This window comes from Suricata suricatta, chromosome 16 (assembly GCF_006229205.1).
Source record: "Suricata suricatta isolate VVHF042 chromosome 16, meerkat_22Aug2017_6uvM2_HiC, whole genome shotgun sequence".
NCBI lineage: Eukaryota > Metazoa > Chordata > Mammalia > Carnivora > Herpestidae > Suricata > Suricata suricatta.
In genome coordinates, this window is record NC_043715.1 from 17,670,597 (window position 1) to 17,689,729 (window position 19,133).

At 41.0% G+C, this 19,133-nt stretch overlaps 1 protein-coding gene across 4 annotated transcripts in view; it reads right to left on the bottom strand.

The window, feature by feature from the left end:
• CTCF (CCCTC-binding factor) overlaps nucleotides 1-19,133 on the bottom strand; it is a 47,544-nt gene that overhangs the window by 17,579 nt on the left and 10,832 nt on the right. For all 4 annotated transcript variants that reach the window (XM_029924562.1, XM_029924563.1, XM_029924561.1 and 1 more), the window contains 2 exons: nucleotides 2,125-2,914; nucleotides 1,577-1,747 (listed from right to left, as the gene is read on the bottom strand). In XM_029924562.1, coding sequence (XP_029780422.1) covers nucleotides 1,577-1,747; nucleotides 2,125-2,905 — 952 coding nt within the window. In that variant the 5' untranslated portion in view covers nucleotides 2,906-2,914. The remainder of the gene's footprint in view (nucleotides 1-1,576; nucleotides 1,748-2,124; nucleotides 2,915-19,133) is intronic.

The following is a 19,133-nucleotide window of genomic DNA, read 5'->3' on the forward strand; positions in this document are numbered from 1 at the left end:
GTTCTGTGTCCTTCTCTCTCTGCCCCTTCCCCTCTCATGCTCTATCTCTCTCTGTATCAAAAATAAATAAAACATTAAAAAAAATTTATTTTTGAGAGAGAGAGAGAGAGAGCGAGAGAGAGAGAGAGAGCGAGAGTACGAGCAGGGGAGGGTCAGAGAGAGAGGGAGATTCAGAATCTGAAGCAGGCTCTGGGCTCTGAGCTAGCTGTCAGCACAGAGCCTGATGCGGGGCTCGAACCCACGAACTGTGAGATCATGACCTGAGCCGAAGCCAGATGCTTAACCGACTGAGCCACCCAGGCACCCCAACACACTCTTATTTTCAAAGCTGAGGACTAACCATGACACACGTACTACATCAAGCACTCCCATTTTAGGAAGTCCTATTGTGGGGCCATATGCTTTTATCTAGTCATATGCACTTTCACAGTGTCTTCAGCCTACTAAATAAACCATATCATTAAGTATTTGAGTAGAAAGCAGAGAAAAAGTGAAAAGTGACTAGGTCATATTAGCAAAAATATACTAATGCACAGCATACTGCTTATAGGCCAAACTCAACTTGATCATACTCAGCAAATAACCAGTACATCAATCGAACATAAGAACCGTGTTAGGTGGAGAATCAGGAGAGGAAATCTACTCTGCATGAAGACCTGCATGAGAGAAGTGTCTATTGGCACTTGTAGCCAAATGCCAATACTGAAAGAGCAAAGAGCCCAGAAAAGACCCTAAAGAGAGCTAGCTCCAGCACACAGTCCCTCCAACTTTAATGACGCCTGGGACCTGACCAGAGCCAACACAAAGGTAATACAAGAATATTAAAGTATATATGGAGCACAAATGAATGTTTGAATTGCTAGAATAATGCCTTTAACTTTCCATTCTGAAATTCTGAATTATTTATTTACCTTTCGTGTGGTGAAACACCCAGAAACCATGTTTTTAGGAAAGTAGGATTTTGTTGCTATTTCTAACGTTTGTCCTTATAGTGCCTGGCAACTGTTGCCTGGGAATTTTCAGGGTCATTCTTTGTCATTGATGTTAAAACCTTAGCAACACAATGGTGAGGTCCTTCAGGAAATACTACAGGTTAACTACCTATAGGTAAGCTTTTTCTGGATCACCATCCTTATATAATTTGGATTATTTTCCACTAAATTTTCTTTACATTTGCTCAGAAATTCATCTGCTTATTATAAATCAGGATTATGAAACAGCATAAGAAATGGGGTGCCTGCTGGCTCAGTTGAGTGTCTGACTTTGGCTCAGGTCATGATCTCACGGCTCGTGAGTTCAAGCCCTGAGTTAGGTTCTGTGCTGACAGCTCAGAGCCTAGAGCCTGGAGCCTGTTTTGAAATCTGTGTTTCTTCTCCTTCTCTGCCCCTCTGTCACTCATGCTTTGTCTCTCTAAAATAAATAAACATCTAAAACAAACAAACAAGCCAACCAAACAGCATAAGAAAGAACAAAAGTTTTTCTTCTTTAATTTCCCACTGGAATCAGTCTGGATGATACTTAAAACCCAAGTTTTAACCTTTGCTATGCTGCAGCCCCCAACATTCATATTCAGCACCTGTGTGTGTGTTAAGGTGATTCCTCAGGAGGGTGACTGTTCTGAATGCCCTGCCACAGAGATGGCACTTGTGTGGTCTCTCATCAGTGTGACTTTTCATGTGACGATCCAAATTTGAACGCCGTGGACATGTGTAACTGCAAAGCTCACACTGGAATGTCTTCTTTACACCTATATGCAAAATAAAACACTTAACTTGTTCCAGGGTTTCAAAGTGTTAAAGTTTAATCCTAATGTTAAATTTCTACAAATATATTAGCTTTTTTAAACTAAATCCAATCTAAGTCATATTAAGACATAATTATTTCATGCCACTAATAGATTTACTTCTTTGTGTTCAGGACTTAAAAAGCACTCAATTTGGAAAAACTTCTTTTAGATTGGCTAAAAGGATTGGTACCCATCTCATGATCTTAAAAAAAAAAAAAATACACACACACACACCACACAAAATAAAAATCCATATACTTTAAAATAATTTGCATACACTGTTATATGCTCTATCCCAAAATGGTTTTATGAGAGATTAACGGATAAACTCATTTTACCTTTCTTTTTAATTTTTGTTGGTTTTGGAGGCTTCATGTTACCAACCACTTTCTCTGCATTAACCTCTGATAGCAGACCCTCCTGCTGCTCTTCCTCAAAATCGTAGACAGACACATCCACATCTTTGCCCTCCTCTGTGTAACGCAGTTTGCTCTTTTTGGTTTTCTTTGTTTTTTTGGCTGGTGGCTGATAATCTGGGTCTTTTTGCCAACTAGGATCTTCTTGAGGTGGAAGTTCCCCTTGCTCTAGCGTCTCCACCTCTCCATTGGCCCCTACTTTCACCACCTGAAACCCTTCAGGCAAAGGTAAGGTGTGACATATCATGGGTTCGCTTTCTGCAAGACCCTCTTTAGACACTTCATTCTCATAAGCCCCCTGAAGTTCTTCTACTGAAGTGGTAGCAACAGGTACAGTCACGGGAACAGGTACTTGGACAAGCTGAAGCTCTCCTATGTTTATGGGCTGTTCCTCCATATTTACAACCTGCAAAGTTATGATCTGGGTGTCATCCACAGCAGCCTCTGCTTCTGGAGCAACTGTACCCTCCATTACTTCAGTCTTCATCTGAAGAAGGGTAGGATCCAGCTGTTCCATCATTACCATCTGTACACTGTTATTGACATCTTGAACCACCTCACCCCCATCAGTCTGGTTCTGGGGCAGATGGCAAGTATCTTCTTCCTGGCCACCCTCCCGGCGTCGCTGGTAAGTCTTTCTTTCCTTTCCTTTAATGAAAGTTTCAGACTCTTCCACAATGGCTTCAACCGCCTCACCTTCCATTTCCCCTTCCTTTATTAAGGGAGAACACAGATTGTTATTTATATATTTCACAGATTGTTATTTAAAATAAAGTTTGCCTAAATGAAAATAAATACATCTTAAAACAAAACCACCTTTGGCAAGTGAATTAGGAAACCGATGATTGTTAGTATTACAAAGACAAAACAGATATTATGTGCCTCCCAGTGGAACCACCACCACCAATGAAGCAGTCATAAACAAAACAAAAAACCTAAAACTAATCAAGCCTCTAGATCCAACCACCAATTAACAGGAAATTGGTGACAGAGTATGTTAAATTACACTACAGGGATGAAATCCGTGAAATCCAGAATGAAGGAACCTGCAGGATTAACCACCCAGTTTCTTCTACAAATAAATCACCAACACAAAAAATGGGAAGGATAAAGGGAGAGTCTATGTATCAGTGGTTCTCAACCTAGGGTGACTTTGCCTCCAGGGCACATCTGTCAAGGCCTGGTGACATTTTTGGTTGTCAGTACTGGGTGGGTATGCTACTAGCATCTAGGGGTAGAGGCCAGAGGTGCTACTAAATGTCCTGCTCTGCACAGGTTCAGTCTTCCAAAATGGAGAATTATTCGTCCACAAATGTCAACAGTGCTGAGGTCCAAAAACCCTGAGAGACATATGAGTTTTAAGAAATAACAGCAATCAAAAAAAAAAAAAAACCACCCAGCAATCAATCAGAACATATGGATCTTCTTTGGATCCTGATTCAAACCAACAAATGATTTTAAAAAATATGACAATTAGATTCAATTCTGGGTATTTTTTTCCAACTCTGGATATATGATACTAAAGACTTATTAACAAATCCAGTTAAAATCTTATGCATTTCCTCTATCTATTAACAAAAACACTGGTAGAGGGCCTTGCTGTTTTTGCTAAATTCTACCTTCTTCCATGTCATAGTGTTTTCTCACTCTGTTTTTTTGGGCCCAGAATCAGACCCTGGATCCACACTCCTGTGTTCCTAACTATCCATACAACACTACCTCCTGTATCATACCATCAACTTGACATTCATTGTACCTCTCCCCACTGTATGAAGAAAAATTCCTTGAGGACAGGGACCATATATAACAAATAGTTTTTACTCTTTAGCACTATGCCTAAATTGGTTAAGTACTCAACTGTTAAATGATCACACACACAAAAAAGGGGGAAACAAAATCAGCCAACTCATAGTTTCTGGCTCTTAAGTCTTGTGAACACTCAAAGTACCCAGATACCCCACAGTAAAATGGGTCTGTACAATCATCTAATTCATAACAATAATGTGACTTAACAAAACCCACATATACAAGGTCAAAACCCACATATACAAGGTTAATTCAAAATTTACGAGTTTTGTATTCTTGCCCTAGTCTCACACAAAGCTTTTGCTACTTCTATTACAGATACATTTCTCCAATTCTCTGGGCACTTTAATACTGCACCCACGCTGGCAGTCAGGACCAGCTGTAAGGCAATACAAAGATTACAGTGGAATGGGTAAGGTTTGATCCTGCATTCAAGGAACTGCTACCTATTTATTTTTTTAAAGTTTGTTTATTTATTTAAGTAAATAAATTCTTTACTTAAGCCCCCAATGTGGGGCTCGAATTCACAATGCTGAGATTAAGAGTCACATGTCCTTCCACTTGAACCAGCCAGGCATGTCTTTAGGTTCTCCTCTTGACCCACAGAATCAACAGAATTTGCAACTTAAAAGATCTCCAGGGGCGCCCGGGTGGCTCAGTCGGTTAAGCCTCCGACTTCGGCTCAGGTCAGATCTCACGTTTGTGGGTTCGAGCCCCGCGTCAGGCTCTGAGCTGGCTGTCAGCACAGAGCCTGGAGCCTGCTTCAGATTCTGTGTCTCCTTCTCTCTCTGCCCCTCCCCCTCTCATGCTCTGTCTCTCTATGTATCAAAAATAAATAAAACATTAAAAAAAAGTTTTAAAAGATCTCCATATAGTTTCATACAGTAAGGTCTGAGTAGCACTATTTATACAATCATTCTTCACAAATATTTTAAAAGAGAATTTTTAGGCCAATAATGTCCCAAAATTAGTACCCCAACAAGGATGGGGTAATTCCAAATGTTGGCATTAGGAAACAGAAAAGAGGCCCATCTAACTTAGCAATATTCTTGGAAAAAATACCAAAGTACAAAGAATAAAAAATTCATATGCCATAAATGCTAATGCTGACCTTGCCAGAGAATCACTACATAACACAAGCTATTTAGATATCTTCAACGGTAAAACTAGAGGAAGAAAAACATTTTATGTCTAAGTTCTGTTGGGTCGTGAAGCACACAACAATGAAAAACACAGAAATATGCATCCCCTCTCTGCCTTGAATTTGATAACTTAAATATAAGTAACTTGCAAATAACTTGCTTATAAATAACCAAGTCTAACCTAAAAGAAATCACTGGAATTATAAACCAAGTAGAAAAAGAAATGGTACAAAGGAGTACAAATTGAAACCAATTGTGTTGCCAAGGAGCTGGGGTGACAGAGTATTCTCTCACTGTGAAAAAAACACATGGCATAAGGTTCCTGAAGATCAGGCTCTACTCAGGGTCTTAAAGCAGGAGCTTGTTTTTACAGAGAAAAATGAGGCACAAATTAGCAAGGCATTAGCCTCTCCCAAAAACAGCTTAAAAAACTCAATGCAGGGGCACCTGGGTGGCTCAGTTGCTTAAGTGTCCAGCTTCAGCTCAGGGCCTGCTTTGGATACTGTATCTCCCTCTTTCTCTGATCCTCCCCTGATCGCACTGTCTCTCTTTGTCTCTCAAAAAATAGATAAAAAACATAAAAAAAGAAAAGAAAGAAAACTCAATCCGTCCCCTCAAGCAATGGGTCACTTTACCTAACACTGTCCATGGGAAGAGAGTCTCTCCTCTGAATCAATAACTAACCTAATAGGCTGGACCAGGTCTCTCTTCCCACTGCGGAAGGACTGTGCTCTGCTAGCTGTGTCACACCTTTAGCAGTTCTGATCCATTTCTTCTCTTCCTCCAGGGACTGGTTTCTCCTTCTTTTCTTTTAGTCACACAACAGACAGAGAACACACTTACACTTACCCACCTGCCCAATTCTCTGCCTCTCTCCTTGCTTGAGTCAGCTATGCTTTCTAGGTTTTATCAAACCCTTCTGAGGACAACACCACTAGAAAGGGGTTTACATTTATTTATTTATTTATTTATTTACTTTTATGCATTATTTAAAAAAAAATTTTTTTTGGTAATGTTTTTTATTTATTTTTGAGAGACAGTGCGAGCAGGGGAAGGTCAGAGAGAGAGGGAGATACAGAATCTGAAACAGGCTCCAGGCTCTGAACTAGCTGTCAGCACAGAGCCCAAAGCGAGGCTCGAACCCACAAACCAAGAGATCATGACCTGAGCCAAAGCTGGACGCTTAACCGACTGAGCCACCCAGGCGCCCCTACATTTACTTTTCATTTTGAAAATTATACATTTTTAAAAGATTGTATCAAAGTATAGTAGCTTATTTAGAGAAATCTGGAAAATGAAGCACATATGTATTTAAATTATTCATAGGGTGCCTGGATGGTTTAGTTGGTAGAGCATGTGACTCCTGATTTTGGGGGTTATGGATTCAAGCCCTATGTTGGGTAGAGATTACTTAAAAAACAATATTTAGGAGCACCTGAGTAGCTCAGTCAGTTGATCATCCAACTTGATTTTGGCTCAGGTCACAGTCCCAGGGTCACAGAATGAGCCCTGTGTTAGGCTCCACAGGAGTGTGAAACCTGCTTAAGATTCTCTCTCTCTCCTTTTGCCCGTCTCCCCCACTCAGGCTCGCTATCTCTCTAAACTAATAAATAAATAAATAAATAAATAAAAAAGAAGTTATTCACAATTTCTATACCTAGAAATAATCACCTAGCAGTTTGGTAAGGGTTTTTTTTCAGTGTTTCTCTCTTTATGGATATTTATTTTTACATAGATGAGATTGTATTATACATATAGGGGGCACACACTTGTATATGGCTTTGCTCTCCTATCTTCAGAATCTATCCTTACTACAAAGGACTCCACTCCCTCATTAGCTTTCTGTAATCCCCTTTGCTTGGTCCACAAGCACCACAGCAGCCAACCCAAAGGCCTTCCCCTCACCTTCAATCTCAGTTTCTCTCGCATCTGACAGTATGAAACTTGAAGTCCTCCTTCATTAGCCTCTTTTCTCCCTTGGCTCTGCCTTTCCTAGGGCTTTCTCTTTGTCTCTGAGAGCTCCTCCACCTACCCTCTGAGCATATCAAGGCTCTGTTCCTTTCTCTGTAGCCACTCTATTCACTAGCCTTTTTACTTTAGCTGTCTTCACAAAGGTCTTTCAAACCCACATCTGCAATTCTCTAGTTTTTTTCACTGCGTATGGGAGACCTCTCCCAGTAATGTAGTATGGCTATCACCTTCAACTCAATGGTACTGGAGAAGGAAAAAAGAAACCTATACTCTAGTCCCTCATGCATCACGAACCAAACAAGGAGCTTACAAAGTGGGTTGTTAGTCTTCTGAAAACATTCTGTATTCTCGGTCATCTTCGTGACAAAAGTGAAGCTTAGGGACATTTATTTTATTTTAAACAGAATGGCATATGTATTTATTTTTGGTGTATGTATATAATTTTTAAAGTAAACTCTACTCTCAATGTGAGGCTTGAATTCATGACCTTGAGATCAAGAGTTGTATGCTCGGGGCACCTGGGTGGCTCAGTCGGTTAAGCCCCCGACTTCGGCTCAGGTCAGATCTCACATTTGTGGGTTCGAGCCCCGTGTCGGGTTCTGTGCTGACAGCTAGCTCAGAGCCTGGAGCCTACTTCCGGTTCTGTGTCTCCTTCTCTCTCTGTCCCTCCCCCTTTCATGCTCTGTCTCTCTCTGTATCAAAAATAAATAAAATATTAAAAAAAAAATAGTTGTATGCTCTACTGACAGAACTAGCCAGGCACCACAGGAACATTTCTTAAAAATCACTTAATCAGGGGCGTCTGGGTAGCTCAGTCGGCTAAGCGTCCGGCTTTGGCTCAGGTCATGATCTCATGGTTTGTGGGTTCGAGCCCTGCATCAGGCTCTGTGCTTACAGCTAGCTCAGAGCCTGGAGCCTGCTTCCAATTGTGTGCCTCTTCTCTCTCTGACCCTCCCCTGCTCCCACTGTCTCTGTATGTCTCTCAAAAAAATCACTTAATCAACTTCTGGGTAGAGGGTGGGGCAAGAGGAGGTTCCCTTAGACTGCAGCAGGGTGATCTAACACCTGTGAGTAATGGGGCTGGGAGAGAGGAAAACTGGCACCTGAGAATGCTCCTGCCCCTCTGACTGGGTAAAGGGGAGGATGCGGGACCCTTGCCTCTAACAGAGGCCCCTGAGGTCTGGCCACGCTCCTAACCACCAGCTGGCCTGCATCCTTGGGAGCCTACTAAATCAGCCCTCTCCCTCTTGCCTCAACCTCTTCTCTGCTAGCTCTATGTTGTTCAAATTCTTCCCATCTTAAAACTTCCTTTAACCCACTTGACAATTTAGCGCCTGCCATTTCTGTACTCCCTCTGTGGCCAACCCATTTCTCTCCTTTCTCTTCCATGCCTTGGTTCACCAGTCTGGTTTCTGTTCCTCAATTCTCTGCTGAATTGCTCTAAGCCTAGCAATGGCCCTTAATTGGCAAATCCAAAGGATACTTTCTGTCCTTATCTGACTTGATCTCTCTAGGGAATTCAGCATTCTATTCTAGGCTTTATCCCAGAATTATGCCAGACCATCAGAAAAAAAGCTGGGTATATTTGGGTCACATGGTCTTATCCCCTACAGAACTGCTTTCACCAAGTTTTGTTTTGGCATTATGCCCTTGGCTTACACTAAAGGATACGTGGGAGAAATTTCCAAGTTACATGCTTGAAAAGGTCCTCTTCAACTAAGGAATTTTTTTCTTTCATTGTTGAGACCTATGTTACAGATCATGAATTATCTTTTTTTTTTTTTTAACTCAGGCCACACCTTGCTCATTTTTTCCCCTTTCAAGCTATATAATACTAACTTTCTTTTCTAATTGGTATTTTGGGTTTTGGGTTTTGACTTTGTATCATTTATAATTTATATTTTCTGTACATTTCTTCAAATTGTGGAATAGGATGGCCTTAAACCAGGGGCACCTGGGTGGCTCAGTTGGTTAAGCATCTGACTCTTAATTTCAGCCCAGGTCATAATCTCTCACTTCTTGAGTTGGAGCCCTATATTGGGCTCTGCATTGATGGTATGGAGCCTGCTTGAGAATCTCTCTCTCTCTCTGTCTCCTCCCAATCTCTCTTATGCACATGCTCTCTCAAAAATAAACGTAAAATTTACTATATACATACATACATACATATATATATAGAGAGAGAGAGAGAGAGAGAGAAATTTTCTAGAAAATGCAAAAATATAGAAATATAGGGAGTTATACCATTCTTTTTTTACAATTAAAAATTTTTTTACGTTTATTTATTTTTGAGAGACAGAGTGAAACAGAGCATGAACAAGGAAGGGGCAGAGAGAGAGAGGGACACAGAATCTGAAGCAGGCTCCAGGCTCCAAGCTGTCAGCACAGAGCCTAATGTGGGGCTCAAACTCGAACTGTGAGATCGTGACCTGACCCAAAGTTGGAAGCTCAACCGACTGAGCTGCCCAGGCACCTCATATACCATTCTCAAAAAAATATGTCAAAATAAAAATAAGTTGGGGCACCTGGGTGGCTTAGTTGGTTGAGCGTCTGACTTCGGCTCAGGTCACAATCTCACGGTTCGAGTTTGAGCCCCACGAAGGGCTCTGTGCTGACAGCTCGGAGCCTGGAGTCTGCTTTGGATTCCGTGTCTCCCTCTCTCTCTGCCCTCCCCTGTTCATGCTCTGTCTCACTATGTCTCTCAAAAATAAACAAACATTAAAAAATAAAATAAAAATAAAAAGAACCTCAACTAAAAATGTGCAAACCTATCTGAAGGTGATAAAAATCCTCCAAGAGGCAAACAAAAACAAAAAACAAACAAACCCAAACAAAAAACCTCTTGATTCCAAGAAGCATAAAAGACCTCACTGAAAAGGGACCCTACTGTCTATATTCATGATCAGAAAGTCCAATCATCATAAAGCTGTTAAATCTTTCTACTTTATACAAAGTCACTTTCAAAGTATATGAAAAATAAATGAGGATAACAATAAAATTTCCAAAAAATGAAGGCAACCTTCTATTTTCAAATATTAACATATTATAAAATCACAATAATTAATATAATGCATATAACCACTATCACAATCAATCAATTTAAACAGAAGAGAGGATTGGGGCATCTGAGTGGGTCAGTTGGTTAAGCGTCCAACTTCAGCTCAGGTCATGATCTTATGGCTTGTGAGTTCGAGCCCTGCAAAGGGTTCTGTACTGACAGCTCAGGGCCTGGAGCCTGCTTCAGATTTTATGTCTCCTTCTCTCTCTGGCCCATCCCTGCTCTCTCTCTCTCTCAAAAATAAACTAACATTTATTTATTTTTGATACAGAGAGAGACAGAGCATGAGAGGGGGAGGGGCAGAGAGAGAAGGAGACACAGAACCAGAAGCAGGCTCCAGGCTCTAAGCTGTCAGCACAGAGCCTGACATGGGGCTCAAACCCACGAACATGAAATCTAACCTGAGCCGAAGTAGGAGGCCTAACCAACTGAGCCACCCACACGCCCCTAAAAAAAAATTTAAACAAAAGAGAGGATCCAGAAACAACCCCTAGAATATAAAAAGTTGTCATTTAAAAATCAGTGGGGAGAAAATGATTACTTCATAAAAGGTACCAAAAAGCTATTCAACTATTTGGAAAATATTGAGTTATATATTTTTTAATTTAAAAAATGCTTATTTTTGAGAGACAGAAAGCGTGCATGCGCATGCATGAATGGGAGAAGGGCAGAGAGAAGAGGGAAACACAGAATCCAAAGCAGGCTCCAGGCTTTCAGCTGTCAGCACAGAGCCCGATGCAGGGCTTGAACTCACAAAGTGTCAGAGCAGGAGACCTGAGCCAAAGTTGGATGCTTAACCGACTCAGCCACTCGAGCTCTCCCTGAGTTATATTTTTAATCCATCTGGAATATATTGTCACTGTAAGAGTTAAGGAGACATTAAACCCTCTCCCCCCAAAACACAAACTTAAAAACCCTTACCTTGAAAAAAGATACAGGTGAATAGCCTTCTGATCTCACAATAAGGAAGGCTTTGTGCTAAGACACAGAAATAAAAGGAGACACCAGAGTAAAGTACTGAAATTTTGACTACCTTCAAGAAAAAAAATCCTTGGGGCGCCTGAGTGGCTCAGTCAGTAGAGCGTCCAACTTCGGCTCAGGTCATGATCTCACGGTTTGTGGGTTTGAGCCCTGCGTCGGGCTCTGTGCTGACGGCTAGCTCAGAGCTTGGAGCCTGCTTCAGATTCTGTGTCTCCTTCTCTGCCCCTCCCCTGCTCATGCTGTCTCTTTCTCTCAAAAATAAATAAAACATTAAAAAAAATTTTACAATTAGAATAAAATCAAAAATTTCACAGTCTATGAAAAAAAGAAAAAATTCTTATGACAAAAACACTCAACAAAAGTAAAAAGAAAACAGTCAATAAGAAAAAAGTATTTGCAGCATATGTGACAAAGGACTAACATCCTTATCGTATGATTGTAAAATTTATAAGAAAAAAATGAACACCAAAAGAAAAGAGCTGGGCAAAGGACACAAATACATGACTCAAAGAAATACAAATGGCAAGGGGTGCCTGGGTGGCTTAGTTGGTTAAGCATCCAACTTCGGCTCAGGTCTTGATCTCACAGTTCATGAGTTTAAGCCCCACGTCTAGCTCTGTGCTGACAGCTCAGAGCTGGAGCCTGCTTCAGATTCTGTGTCTCCTCCTCTCTCTGTTCCTTCCACACTTGCGCTATGTCTCTCTCTCTCAAAATAAACATTTAAATTAAAAAAAATATATATAAATGGCAGATGAAAAAAATCAAACCTCCTTAACACTAAAACAAAACAGGAAATTTAAAATAATGCAATAGCATGTTACCTCTATTGACCTGCTACAGTTGTTTTAAAGCAAGGTGCCATGAAATCAGCAAGGTAATGGGTGATTATGAATTAAGAATTTTAAAAGTATTCAAATTGTGGGGGTGCCTAGGTGGCTCAGTTGGTTTAAGAATCTGACTCTTGATTTCAGCTTAGGTCATAATCTCAAGATCCTGAGATCAAGCCCCATGTTGCACCAGGCATGGAACCTGCTTAAGATTCTTTCTTTTCCTCCCTCCCCACACTAGCATACTCTCAAAAAAAAAAAAAAAAAGCAAACTGCGATCCATTAACTACACTTCATTTTATACCCAGAAATAATCAAAGATGAACATCAAGATTTTAAAGATATTATTAATCAAAGTGAATAGTTATAAGGAGCTCTAGTACATCCGCAAGTGAAATTAAAACCTGGCAAATGATACATCCACAAATTGGAATACTATATAGACCTTAAAAATCATGTTTCAATATAATACTTAACATGAGAAAAATGCTCATTCCATATTAAAAAAGAACAGGGGGAAGGGGAGGGGACGAAAAGCAGAATGGAATGATTATTAAGAGCGCAGGCCTTCAAGCCAGAAAACTTCATCCCAATTCTGGTTCTTTTACTTAATTAGCAGTGTGATATGGAGTGAGGGAGAAATGCTACCCTTCTGTGCCTCCGTTTCCTTTTATACAAAACAGGGACAATAATGACCCTAGGAAGGGTCATCCACTTCACAGGCTGTCATAAAGATGAAATAGAACAATGTACACACACAGCCTGGCTACTGTGCTCCTCTGTATCCTCCAACCCAGAGGGTAATGAATCCATGTTAGGTGAACAAATAAATACATAACCTCCCAGTTTCTTAGAATTCTAATCACAGAACTCACATAAGTGTTCTCCACTAAAATGTCTATAAACTACTAAATTTTTGTAGGATGAAGGTAGCAACCAATAGACAAAACCTGGAGACTGACCAGTTCTAGGAAACAAACAGAAAAAGAGCCAAAAAACTACAGCAGCCTCCCAGGCTGGTGTCCCTTACTAGGTGTGTCCAGCTTATTTCTGTCCAATGAACTCTTCCATTCTGAAATTAGGTGCGAAAAACTCACTGTGGCTGATGTTTACCTAATCAACTCCAAACTCTCCCCTATTTATTTATTTATCTCATTTGAAAGACAGACAGCACATGAGTGGGAGGAGGGGCAGAGAGCTAGGGAGACACAGAATCCAAAGCAAGCTCCAGGCTCTGAGCTCTCAGCACAGAGCCCGAAGCGGAGCTCGAATCCCCCATCTGTGGGATCATGACCTGAGCCAAAATCGGATGCTTAACCAACTGAGTCACCCAGGCACCCCTTACCCTGCTTTTTAAAAGTAATCTCTATGCCCAATGTGGAGCTGGAATTCACGACCCTGACATGAAGAGTCGCATGCTCTACTGACTGGGCCAACCAAGTACCCCTCAATTCCAAACCCTTTAGCTTGGCTCCCAGAAGTCTGTTCCCATCCTTTCTACCCACCCAACCTTACCTTCCTGACATCTTTTAAACAACTGCTTACTGCCTTGTTCCCTCCCAGCTCAAGTGATCCCCTAAATCACACCTTTTCAAGTACAAAGTGACTTCATGTTTGTTTGGTTTTCACTGCAGTATACTGTTCTATGACTATGTCTTTACCTCAAATACACTATTAGCTTGTTGAGGAGAAGAACTATGCCTTTTACTTCTGTATCCTCTATAGCAATAAATACAAAATAGTGTTAGGTAAACAGTAGACACTCAATATCAATGTCACTATCACATGAAACACATATAAATGGTTCCTGCACACAAGAGCAGGAAAGGAATATGGAAAAACAAAATATCATATGCTAAGTGGAAACTTAATTATGTGGATTTATTTCCTTTATTTTTAAATGCTTGTTTATTTTGAAAGATATAGATGGAGGAGGGAAGAAGAGAGGAAGGGAGAGGGAAAGGGAGAATGAATGAATGAATGAATGAATGAATGAATGAATATTCCAAACAGGCTCTGTGCTGTCAACATAGAGCACAATGCAGAGTTCAAACCCATGAACTGAGATCATGACCTGAGCTGAAACTAAGAGTCAGACCCTTAACCGCCTGGAGTCAGATTGAACCACTGAGGCACTCCATGAATTTGTTTCCTTTATCACTATGCTTGTGTCAATAAAAAGTCCTAACAACACAACACAATTACAGGTTAGATTAAAAGAATCCTGCCACATAAAAATAAAGGCTAGGGACACCTGGCTGGCTCAGTCAATAGAGCATGTGACTCTTGATCTTGGGGTCATGAGTTCAAGCCCTATGATGGGTATACAGCTCAGATAGATAGATAGATAGATAGATAGATAGATAAAGATAAGGTAAGATAGATAAAATAGATAAAATGCACTTGTGGGGTGCCTGGGGGGCTCAGTCAGTTAAATGTCCGGCATCGGCTCAGGTCATGATCTCATGGTTGGTGGGTTCGAGCCCCGCGTTGGGCTCTGTGCTGACAAGCTAGCTCAGAGCCTGGAGCCTGCTTCGGATTCTGTGTCTCCTCTCTCTGACCTTCCCCTGCTCATGCTGTCTCTCTGTTTCTCAAAAATAAAAAATTAAAAAAAAAAATGCACTTGTGTCATGCACTGTGCTTAAGAAATATGTTCGATGTGAAAAAAATTTTTATAAAAAGTCTAATTGTGACTTTGTTAATTTTGAGGACAGACAGTATGATTTAGTAATTTATCACCTAAATTATATGGCTGTATGGCCAATGTGCCAGGTATTTCCCAAAGGAAATCAACCTAAATAACCTTTCATACCCACCAATGCAGAGTTTAGTCCTTTGGGGAGTTTGGTTATTATAAAACATACACAAAAGGGGTGCCTAGGTGGCTCAGTTGGTTAAATATCTGACTTCAGCTCAGGTCATGATGTCATGGTTCGTAGGTTTGAGCCCCACATAGGGCTATGTGCTGACAGCTCAGAGCCTGAAGCCTGCTTCGATTCTGTGTCTCCACCTCTCTCTATCCCTCCCTCCCTCACTTTCTCTCTCTCTTTCTCAAAACTAAAAAACATTAAAAATATTTAAAATAAAAATAATCACACACTAGAATAAGACAGTAGAGAAGAATGATTTCTAGTATTTTTTTCTTAATATTTATTTTTAAAAAATTTTTACATTTATTTATTTTTGACAGAGTGACACAGAGCACGAGCAGGGGAGGGGCAGAGAGAGAAGGAGACACAGAAACAGGCTCCAGGCTCCGAGCTCTGTGCCAAGAGCCTGGCTCAGGGTTTGAACCCACAAACTGTGAGATCATGACCTGAGCCGAAGTCAGACACTTAACCGACTGAGCCACTCAGGTACCCCTATATTTACTTATTTTTGAGAGAGAGAGAGCGCAAATGGGAAAAGGGCAGAGAAAGAGGGGGCCAGAGGATTTGAAGTGGGCTCCATGCTAACATGAGAGTGCCTGATACAGGATTTGAACTCAGGAAACATGATCTCATAACCTGAGCCAAAGTCAGGAGGTTAACTGACTGAACCACCTAGGCAGGCCTATTTATTTATTTATTTATTTACTAAATGTTTTGTTTATTTTTGATACAGAGAGAGACAGAGCATGAGAGGGGGAGGGTCAGAGAGAGGAGACACAGAACCAGAAGCAGGCTCCATGCTCTGAGCTAGCTGTCAGCACAGAGCCTCACGCAGGGCTTGAACCCACGAACGTGAGATCTGACCTGAGACAAAGTCGGAGGCTTAACCGACTTAGCCACCCAGGCGCCCCCTATTTATTTTTTTATAGTTTATTTGTTTTGAGATGAAGGGTGGAAGGCCAGAGAGAGACAGAAGAATCCCAAGCAGACTCCATGCTGTCAGCACAGAGCCATATGTGGGGCTCGAACCCACAAACTATGAGATTACCCCTAGTCCTCTATTTTATAAATAAAGCTACTACAACTTAAAAAAATTTTTTTAATGTTTATTTCATTTTTTAAATTAAAAAAATTATGTCTTTTATTTATTTTTGAGAGACATAGAGAGACAGTGCGAGCAGGGGAGGGTCAGAGAGAGAGGGAGACACAGAATCTGAAGCAGGCTCCAGGCTCTGAGCTATCTGTCAGCACAGAGCCTGACACGCGGCTCAAATCCACGAACTGCGAGATCATTACCTGCAGCGAAGCCGGATGCTTAACCAACTGAGCCACCCAGGCACCCCTATTTCATTTTTTGGAGAGACAGAGCGAGCAAGCAGGGAAAGGGCACAGAGAGACACACACAAACACAAGGAATTGGCAGCAGACTCCAGGCTCTGAGCTGTCAGCCCAGCAATGCAGGGCTCGAACTCAAGAACCATGAGATCATGACTTGAGCCGAACTCAGACACTTTAACCAACAGCCACCCAGGCACCCAAAAGCTACAACTTTTTAATACACTACTGTCCTTTACAAGGGCCAATTGACTGCTAAAAACCCCTTATATCCTGGAGCACATTTGAAAACTATTTATAGGGGCGCCTGGTAGCTCAGTCGGTTGAGCACCTGACTTCGGCTCAGGTCATGATCTCACGGTTTGTGGGTTTGAGTCCCGCATCGGGCTCTGGGATGACAGCTTAGAGCCTGGGGCCTGCTTTGGATTCTGTGTCTCCCTCTCTCTGCCCCTCCCCTGCTCTCTCTTTCTAAAAAATAAATAAACATTAAAAAAAAAAGAAAACTATATAGTCTTCACAATAGTAACCCCAAATTCCCATCATTATAAGAATACAGTAAATAATATAAGCAACATATAAAATACGTGTGTAATTGACTAGTTAGGTTTATCAGTGAGGCTTCTGTTCAACAGTAGGCTGTTAGAAGTTTTTTGGAAGTTAAAAGTTATACTTGGATATTCAAGTTGGAGATTGGGGTACTGGGGGCGCTGAAGTCCCTAACCCCACACTGTTCAAGGATCCACTGTAGTGTGATGAGTGTTGTAACAGGGGTTAACATACTTCCTATCAGTTTGGCACAAAAGATGGTTTAAGTGAGTAAGAGATGGGTCCAAGGAGAGGAACTGCTAAAGTTGTATCTTAAAGGAGGAGATGAATTTTGATAGGCAAACTACAGTAGAGAAGAACTCTAAAAGAGGAAACCATACGTGGGGAAAAACTTAAAAATGTACAGAATTAGACAAATTTTGGGCAAAAAATTCAACATAACTGAGTGAAACTATACTAAGTCACCTCAAATTTATTACTGTGATTGGTTTCAGAGGCCATGTTCTAGTTCCTCAGTAAGGGTGGCCTGTTTATTTCACTTACTGAATATTTACACAACAAACCAGAAGACAAAGTTTATCTGGGAGTCAACATGCTAGTGCCATTATATTGATTGAAAGCTGCCTCCCAAGCACATCCTGTCTCTCTCGGCGTTCTATAGCCTGAATGATACTTTTGCTAGCATACAGCAACTTAGTGCCTCACTTCTCCTTGTGCTCCCAAGGATGACTTTGTCAAAAACCACCAGATCTCTTTTTGCTCTGCTCCAGGCCCAAATACCTGAAAGCAGCTCAGAGTTACGCTCTCTTTGAGACAGTCCTAAAGTCTATCATTGCTAGAAATATGAGAAAGTCTGGGGATCTATATCAAGTCTAATAATGTGAATAAGTAAGTATGTTATAAAAAAAAGAAGCTATACACAGAGTACAGAATTTATACATCTAACAGGCACATCTATGGATTTTTGTGCACATTCTACCTGAGCAGTAGTTCCCAAACTTGGATGGTATCAGGATCACCTGATAAAATTTTAAATACAGAGATCCCAGAGATTCTGATTCAGTAAGCCGGGGGTGAAAGAGACCTTATTTCAAAAGGTCCCCAGGTGATTCTGATACAAAATCTCTGTTGACCATGGCTTGGAAGTGACTGATCTAGAATACAATAGTTATCCACCCTAAATACAGGTCTACATAAATCCAAGCTACTCAAATACCCATAGTTTTCTACTATGAGAATTTTTGGTTCATTCTTTAGGACAAAGAATTGTTTTATTTATTTAAATAAAATGTATAAAGGGGCGCCTGGGTGGCTCACCTGGTTAAGTGTCCAACTTAGACTCAGGTCATGATCTAGCGATTCATGGGTTTGAGCCCTGCGTCAGGTTCTGGGCTGACAGTTCAGAGCCTGAAGCCTGCTTCTGATTCCGTGTCTCCCTCTCTCTTTGCCCTTCCCCCACTCGTGCTGTCTCTGTCTCAAAAATAAACTATATTAAAAAATTAAAAATTAATTAAAAAAATGTATAAAGCCTACCTCAAAACTAGTATGATGTCCATATAAGCAATTATGGACTGTACGACCCAAGAAGGAAACCCTAAAGTTTCACTTCTACCATGGGTACCATTAATACCAAAGTATCTCTCTAGATGGTATGGACAAGCTCAACACATGAGAGAAGGAAAAAGGTAAACAGAAATGGAAAGACTTGTTAAGACTGAACTCATGGTTTTGTAATGTGTTTCAGTGACCATGTGGCCAATGTTTGAGTGTTTCCATAACCCAGTACTCATTCATGAAGGCTACTTGGCAGAACAAAGATAATTTTTTTTTTAACTTTTTTTTTTTTTTTTTTAGTGTTTTTTATTTTTATTATTGAGATAGAGGCAGAGAGAGAGGGAGACACAGAATCCGAAGCAGGCTCCAGGCTCCGAGCCGTCAGCACAGAGTGTGACGCGGGGCCCGAACACACGAACGTGCGATCATGACCTGAGCCGAAGCCGGACGCTCAACCGACTGAGCCACCCAGGCGCCCCTAAGATAATTTTTATTTGATAAACAGGGTCTTATATAAGATCAATATTAAATCAGAAGCCAACAGCTTAAATTCAACAATGAATACCTTGTACCAAAGGCATAATGATAATAAATGGCAAAAGGAGATCCCTGAACAAAAATCATGTTAATAGTTTTATATATATATATATATATATATTTTTTTTTTATGTCTTTTATTTATTTTTGAGAGACAGAGAGAGACAGTGCGAGCAGGGGAGGGTCAGAGAGAGGGAGACACAAGGGCGCCTGGGTGGCTCAGTCGGTTAAGCGTCCAGCTTTGGCTCAGGTCATGATCTCACGGTTTGTGGGTTTGAGCCCCGCATTGGGCTCTGCGCTGACA